Below are 8741 nucleotides of genomic sequence, written 5' to 3'. Positions count from 1 at the left end.
CGAAATTTGAATTTGAAAAGGAAGACAACCGACGAGGGAACTTAGTTTTTTATAGGTTTAGGCTCAAGAAAGAAGTCATCCGCCGAGGGATTTTAGTACCGATATTATTAGATAGTTAAGATTTAAGTTATTTATAAGGTTTATTGTGAAAGGTGGGAAGATGTAGAACTTGTGATTCCATCTACCTGCCTTGGGCCTCCACTCGCAGCAACCTCCTCGTGGTGAGACCTGGGCAATCGGTATTATCATCGGTAAAGTATTATAAACTGATGACAATATCGAGCTAATGGCTGCGAACTTCGAATCTATCTCATAAAACCACGTTCTATATTACATCGAACTAGGATTATTTTAGAAATCGATATGAGATTCAAAGTGTAAAAATGTCTAGTACTTTGAATGTTTTAGAAAATTATTCGAGATAAAGATGTATAGAACTACTGAAAATTACTTTAGATTCCTTTTCCTTATTCTGTAAATTCTTTGATTGGAATATGAATGTTGCTGGAAGTACGAACATTTTCATAGGACAATGATATAAATGGAACTGCAAAACTTTTTTAAGTGTTACAGCGATATTTCGTTGGCCTCCATATTAGCGCACTGCGCCGAACGCGGATAGCATGGTGTTGTAGTCGCAAGAGAGCAATTGAATCGAATAGACGTATTGTACCGTAGCGCATCGTATTGTATTTCAACCTTTGATATAATTATAATTTATATGTACATATGTATATTCCAATAAACATACGTCAGGTAATATAAGCTTCATTTCATCGAATTGTCTTAAATATAACTGCATAAATATTCTACAATCCTATACTAATTATAGTTGTCTGGTTCAACAGGTTACTACAGAAACTAACTACTGCCTACGTCTTTTAAACTTGGGCTGTAGTAGTATCTGCAGAAACTGCCATGGTTACTGGGGTTACTATACATATAATTTGCTCACGGAAGCACGCACAAGTGTCAGTCAGATTTCGACAGTTGCACGAGCAACATTAGACCGAACTCGAGACTCGTACGAGCAAGAACGATAAAGAATCATGTTTCAAAACTCTTGCGCATGCTCAGGGGTTTCTATGACCCACTCCCTCACAAACGCGGGTCTCTTGCGCATGAACCGGGGGTTGTCTGACCCCACGGTCTCACCACACGGGGTCTCTGGCGCCTCCTCCGGGGGTTCTATGACCCCACTTCCTTACACACACTGGGTTCTTGCGTATGCACCTGGGATGCTATGAGCCTACTTTTTCACACACACGGGGTCTCTTACCACTCACTGTCACTCACCACACAGTTTCATTTATATAGAAGCATGTGACAATTTCAGAAAGAATGGATATTTCTTAAAGGATTGCATACAAATAATCAAATTACAAAACGGTTTCACTTAGAGATGGCGTGCAAAATCACTAACGGTGATTTATCACAGTGATCACTGAATCACGATCACGGTCGTGATTTAACTTCATTTACGACCGTGATTGCGATTTTGTTATCTTGAGTGAATTTGCTCATTGCGATCGCAAGTCCTTGATCTTTAAACAGAAAAACGTATTCATTATGGTTTTACGACGAATTACATTATTATTTGTGTTTGTAAAAACCAGTAGAAGAAACAAGAAATTCTAAAAGAATGATTTGCTAGGTAACATGTAGATTATAATTTATAATCATTCATTTATTCATTATTCTTCATTGTTTCTAATTATTCCTCCACTTTATACGACATAACTGGAATTTTTGTGTTGATGTCGTTAATATAAAATATACAGATTATGTGTCGCGTGAAAGAACTGTTAGGTTTCTCCACCAATCAGAAACGATCACGAGAAATCATGAATCACTGAAAAATCACCGTGATTGGGAACGAACGTGATCGAATCACAAGTGATTCACAAGTAGCAGTTCACGCCATCTCTAATCGCCGAGGGGAAACAGAAGCTTTTTCTCTGTTTTTCAATCGCTTGTCCTTTTCTATATTCGAAATACTGAGGGAGTCGTTTTTTCACAGATTCCAATTCACCCTCGTCCCAAAGAGCAAACCGTCGTCACAAGCACTCGAGGGAATATATCGGGACTTCCTCCTCATTCGCCTCGTTTAAACGCTAGAACACCAATATATATATGAATATATATATATATATATATATATAATGAAAATATATGGGTTATCGAATTTGCTGAGGTATTTAATATATCATCATAATGAGAAGGACGTTAGAAAAAGAAAAGGAGCACATATTAACATAATTTAGCATTTTCCATTGCATTTTATAAAATGTTTACATGGGGAAATATTTACAAAAATATGAGCAGGGTATGATGACAGTGTAGAAGACAGGAAATAAGGGTGAACAATATAGTTTTATGAACGGTTCAATTCAGGGTACCCCGACATTGAGGAGCTCCACATAGGCAAGGAATTTTGTCATCCTCCAATGGAAATTTATAATCATATGTAATTTCCTCATTAACTCCTATTGGTTGTTTACTATAGATTACAATTTTCTTTTGGCTTTCGATTGTAATTACTTTTGCATAACAATTCGGCTGAAAGTATAATAAATAAATAATTAATAGTCTCTCAGGAATAAATGGCATTTCTACCTTTATTTACAAATAATAATAACATTGATACTTACATTGCAGCTATGATTAATAAACCGTGCTAAATTGCCACACTTCGTTGCATCAATAATTGTATCTAAATCAATACGGAAAAGATAAGAACTACCAATACCGGTAGCTTCGTATTGAGACTCTCTTAAATCAGCAACAACTGGCCTAACCATTTGGCCAACATATTCTATAACCATTTCATCAGCTGCAATTGGTTCCATAGCAAATAGACCCCAATCGTGTATTCCAGATTTGGCAAATTTCAACTGCTTTTTCCTAAACTACATAATTAAACAAATATGACAGAAGCTTGGCAAATAAAAATATTATATTTACTATAAAATAAAATAATTTTAACCCTACCTTTAGCTGATTGAATTTAAGAAGATCACTGTCGGTATCAATACCGAAGGCCGTCAATAATCGACGTTGATTACTTCGGGCTTCACGGGACAGAGCTTGCATTTTACCAGTTAAAGCTTTAGTATTGTTCTTTGGACCATTCATTGTTCCATCACCTCCGGCATAAGAACCATTACTATCTTCAACGTCATGACTGCGTTGTATACTTTGCGCATAGTGATGCTAAAAGAATTAAATAATTTTGTAACTGAAAATGTTATGCTTCCAATAATGATGTACAATTTTGCTATACAAAAATGATATACCTTGTGTTTGGCTTTTTCTCGTATGTCAACTTTGTAATATCCTTCTGTTCTTGCACTTCCGCTTACATGTAATCTGAGTTCATCTCTTTTTCTTCGTTTCGCAGGACTTGGAATATCTGTTGCTGGATGATCCACCCAATGTGTATCATTCAACCAGTATCCTTGACTGTCATCTGCTAATAAAGCTTCGTAACTTCGTCTTAAATATTCGACATCCTCTGCATCTATACCTCTAGTTAAAAATTCATACAAAATAGCCATTTCCGACATAAGATCGCGTTCCTTGTATGTCAGTGTTGGTTCTTGAATAACTTTGTTGGGATACTTTTCATAAACAAATTCATTTTGAATATTTTCTTTCTCCCCTTCATGGTTCTGTTCACTATGTATCTTTGTGTATTTGTATTTTCGTTTTTCCACTTTATGCGTCTTATCTTTGCCCTTAGCCAATTTCATAATTTTTGAGGTCTTTATTTTTGCAGGTTTTATTGGTGCTGGAGGTGGACGAGCTACAAATTCTATAACTTCTGTCTGTGATGGTGGCAACGAATAAGAGTGTTCCATGTATACTTGCGAAGCTTGAGAACCAGGCGAACTTGGACTTCTTTGACCATTTAATCGAAGATCAGCTTCGGCTTGATACCTAATTAAAGTAAAATAATATAAATTTCTTACTTTAATACTTTTAAGACAATAAGAACTAAAACGATAATATATTTTACGAACCTTAATCTCCTGATTTCTAAGCTTTCTTCCTCCGAATCTGTAGTTGGAATCTCACTGAACATTTCAATTTTTTCTGATTCCTTCAATATGGGTTCATCATTAATGTATTTAGCAGACATAGTTTGAAGGGCTCTAATAATATTTGGTTGTAAAGGTCCTGGACTTCTATGTCTTATAATATTATCTTGTCCAGCTAATGTTATTAAAGCTTCAGCTGCAGAATTCTCCATTTTCTGCATATCACGAGGCTCTTGTTTCGCTGGTACTGGTATTACAGTATGGGTACTCTTCGCTACTTTTTGTGCCTCAATCTCTGTACTTGTCAATCCCGCGCCTTTAACCACTACCCTAGGCTTCTCCAAGTGTTCTTCGTCGACAGACTTTTCGTTTGTCGTTCCCATTTCTTCCTTTTGATTTTCATACCTTAAGGGAGATGTATCAGGACTAGCTTCATTTTCGTATTGTGGGAATTCGTTTGAATTTACATCCTTTATTTTAATGTTCGGTATTGGCGTTTCTCGGCCAGTTGGGGTTGGACAGTCTAGAGATCTTTGAATTGCAAGTTCTGTTAGAATATCAGGATCTTCACTATTCGAGGCTAAAGGACGATTATCTGATATACGACTATCTGTGTCTTGCTAAAAATAATAAATTAATTTTATATAACATTACATGAGAGACAGTGTTGCGGACAGTGTATTAGTAAAGCTAGAGGCCTGGAATCAATTCTTTCTTTAATAGACCTAACGTATACCTCATATTCAAAGTTTCCAGAACGTACTTCGTCATCGGAACTATCATTTGAACTGCTTGAAGATTCGCTGCAACTCATTTCGTCGCTACTGCTTTCGCTCGCCGAGGATGAAGATGAAGACGATGACGAAACACTTGGAAGAGAAGTAATTGGCCTTTTCACTTTCTGTACAGATGTTAAGTCAATATCGCTATCGCTTTCTATGATTTCAGTATCACCATGGTCCGACTGACGACTATCTTCATCTTGTGGTAATGGGCTTGGAGCTTTAATTTTGCGCTATAATATAGGAACAGTATTATTATAAATATTAGTAAACGTATAAATACAGAATAGAAACACATATGTCATACCCTGAAAGACGGCATCTTTGGCATACTAGCTCTAATTCCCAAACCAAATCCATCGTAATTAAATCCAAGCGGTGTTGCTTGTTCTAAAAGCAATGATATTCCTTGAGGTTTTGAGCCCTCTTCTTTATTACTGTTATTAACAATAGTATTATCTCCTTCTTGAATTTGACTTTTCTCCGACTTTTTTTCATCCCACCATACTTCAAACAATTTGAATGCAGTGTTCTCAATCATTTTCTTGTTGAAGTCTTTTTTTAAAATTTGTTTCAACTCATTTACAACTCTGTTCAAGACTCCGTTAATAGTAGGGCCCTGGAGTTTTAATAATTAAACATTATATATATACATATATATATAAATATATGTACCCTGACGAGCAAACTCGACTTCCGCTAGGGGAAAAAGTGAGGGTAGGCGAACGAGGTTACTGAAATTTATGCAAAATTAACATTAGGTTTAACATTTATTTCAGTACTTGAAATAAATTTACCGAATAGTAGGCAACTTTTCTTCTACGCCACTTTTTCCCCTAGAGGAAACCGAGTTTACTCGTCGGTGTACAATGTATGTATAACATGTAAATGGTTAAAACACATGTACCTGTGGATTATCTTTTGTAATGTTGTGATTTGCCATGGCATTAAGCCGCGACTGAAAAGATGAATAATAATTTGCTCCTTGATGATTTCCTACTGCTCCAGAAAATGATGTCGTATTAGGTTGATAATGACTTTGTAAGTATGTTGTTCCATAAGGATATGGATATTGTGCTGGTCGTGGCCAATTATACATATCACTGGTGGGATAATGGGCTAAATGTCCAGGATAACCAGCTCCTGGGTATAACTGACTCGTAGGTTCCGTTTGAGCTATCACCTGTGTCATTTTAATTATGAATTTTACTATACTGAATCTGAATGTTTATTATATTATTTACTACTATAATCACCTCTTCAATTTTTTCATCTCCTGAACTTAATGGACTTAATGACATCCTATCATCATCAGGAGGTGGTGGAGGTGGTGGTTCTTTTGGTGGTTCTGGCTCAATTTCATCTGGTGCAGGACTGTAACTTCCCAGTAACGCCTCATCTTCACTCGAACTTATAACACTACCTAATTCTTCATCAACAGAAAACTGATTGATGTTATTTTCATGTATCTTCCACCTTTCCTTACTCCTTTCTCTCATTTTTTCAAAGCATGATTTATATGTTTCATGTGACAAAAAAGGACTTGGTGGTTCTGAAAGCATTTCATTGTCTGCAGCAACAGACTTCTTTTCATCTTCAGAATCGCTACCAAATTGTAAGAAGGGTGGTGCCATTCCTCCTGCTTTATCCTTTAATAGCATGGCAATTCTTGTATCTAAGTCTAATGTTTTACGAGTTTCTACTGGTGAGTCTCTCGAATAGTTTTTTGTGCCACTCTGATTTTCTTTTTCTTTTTCCTTTTTCGGAGTAGTATGATGCATTTTTACATTAGAAACCTTTGTAATTGGAACTGCATTAGAATTAGAATTATCTAAATTTGTTCCATGTTGTACAGGCCACATAGACGATGACGCATAACCAGCTGGTCCTGTGTTATTTCCCCACCACATACTTGAATTTTGTTGCATTGAAAGATTTTGTGATACATTCTGAGGCATATTTGCTAAATAATTATTCGGGGGTTGATGATGGTAACCACCATAATAATTTGGTGGAAATAAATCATAATTTGTGGCTGGAGTAGAATTCTGAGAGTAATTACTAGAATAATTTAATTCACTAGGTGCAGTACCGTAGCCTAAATCGCTTCCAGTACTACCACTAGGAGTAGGATAATCTCTATACTTGCTGTATCTTGAGTTTTCTACATATGTATCTCTGGATTTCTCTATACTTGACGCGATTTTTTTATTACTTCTGAAATCATCTCTATCTTCAGTAATTTTATCAATAGGTGTTTGTTTTCCTTGATCATTTTCAATTTTAACTTCTTTTTCTACTTTCTTTTCTGCTTTTTTCTCAACAGTTAATTCATCGTAGATCTTTTTACACTCTTCTCCAAATGCATCCAGAAACACTCTTAAAACTTTGCCCATCACAGATGTGTTATTTAATTTTTCTACACATGCTTTTGAAGCTTTCGTACTTTCGAATACTACTCTCGCGATTCCAAGATGCTTATTAGTTACTGGATGATAGTAAACAGTGAGTTCTTCTACAACTCCAAATTTCTGAACCATGTCTGTTAAAAAAGTCTTATCAATATTGTCGTTCAAATGGCAAAATGTTACTTCAAGCGGAGGTGGTTCACCACAGTAATTAGAGTCAATTTTAAATCTAGGTACAGGCAAATCAAGTTGCTCTAAACGAGTCCATATTCTTGTTAACTGTGATCTTGGATCTCGTGGCTGAACTTCAGGATAAGTTGGATCTCCTGGAACCATACCATCGTATCTATATAATTTTGATGCACCTTTCACTAAAAATGGATCAACTAGTAATTTATAATTTCTTGGTTTCTGAGGTGTTTGTACAATAGATGCATCCTTCTGTGAATGTGTTACATGGGTGTGGCTATGTTTTGATGATTGATTCGTGTTTTGTGATGCACTTTGTGAATTTCCATGCGAATGACGATGACGATGCAAGTGTGCATGTGAATGTCCATGTCCATGCCCATGTCTCTCCATTCCGTTCATTGCCTCCAAGCATCATCCATTCATGTAAACTGCTGTAACAATAATAAATAAAATTAGATGATTAGACATAGATACAAAATTAGTTGAAGTGTTTGAAAATACTTAGGATTACCTACATTAAAACATATTACATAAACATATAATACATACACAAAAATTAATATGAAATCAATGTATTAATACAAATAAGTTGATATCATTAATTATAACTTCAAATTCTATGAAATAGTGCAAATGCATAAAATTGTAAGAATGCAAAATAGTTTAAGAATAAATGTTACAAATGAACGAATTAGTAAGAGAAAATTAAACAATGTATAAAAGCATATTTTCAAAAAGGAAATACACAAAATACAATAATCGAAACAATATTTTTTATCAGAAAGAAATGTGATATATGAACAAAAAAAATCTTTTCCATTATTAACTTACGTCCAGTTTGTTTTTGTTGATTCGCTTTATTAATACTAGAAATTCATGTTTTAGTAAAACATAACCTTAAACATTTCATAGGTTTTAGGTTGGACTTTCGTATAAAGCAACGATATTGTAACCATTTCTTAAAAAGAATTCTTTGTAGCACGCTCTTTATACTTATTCCCTTGTATAAACCCCAATAAATGGGAAGTTTTTCTTATGCAAACACACAGCCTTTTCAGTTTTATACAAATTCGTTCCGGTTTTTTCAAAATCCTGTAATTTCACAATTTATTCTTATAATAACGTATTTACTATGTGAACGTCACTTGGATATCAGCTTCGTAACTTGATTCCTTTTTATTCTTCGTTGACCGTTCCTCGTGAAAAATATAGAGGTTTATTGCTACTAGTTCTCCGACACACCAGCGCAAAACCACCTCAATGTTTGACTGCTAGCACAACGCACTGCGCCCTGATTTTTCTAAGTTTTATCGAGTATT

The 8741-nt window shown here is 35.2% G+C and overlaps 1 protein-coding gene across 2 annotated transcripts; it reads right to left on the bottom strand.

The window, feature by feature from the left end:
• Positions 1-2302: 2302 nt before the first annotated feature.
• On the bottom strand, positions 2303-8428 carry LOC107186155 (histone-lysine N-methyltransferase SETD1). Of its 2 annotated transcripts, none has more exons than XM_015573966.1 (10): positions 8254-8428; positions 6079-7853; positions 5730-6005; positions 5130-5441; positions 4777-5055; positions 4023-4660; positions 3297-3939; positions 2992-3213; positions 2652-2909; positions 2303-2559 (listed from the first exon to the last, which is right to left on the bottom strand). In XM_015573966.1, the coding sequence occupies exons 2-10, from the start codon at positions 7819-7821 to the stop codon at positions 2386-2388; spliced, it is 4545 nt and encodes a 1514-aa protein (XP_015429452.1). In that variant the 5' UTR covers positions 7822-7853; positions 8254-8428; the 3' UTR covers positions 2303-2385. The 2 variants fall into 2 exon arrangements, with proteins under 2 accessions (XP_015429452.1, XP_015429453.1); XM_015573967.1 differs by having other exon boundaries at positions 6079-7850.
• Between the last annotated feature and the right edge of the window lie 313 nt (positions 8429-8741).

This window comes from Dufourea novaeangliae, unplaced genomic scaffold, assembly GCF_001272555.1.
Source record: "Dufourea novaeangliae isolate 0120121106 unplaced genomic scaffold, ASM127255v1 scaffold76, whole genome shotgun sequence".
Lineage (NCBI taxonomy): Eukaryota > Metazoa > Arthropoda > Insecta > Hymenoptera > Halictidae > Dufourea > Dufourea novaeangliae.
This window is presented reverse-complemented; position numbering and strand designations above follow the sequence as displayed.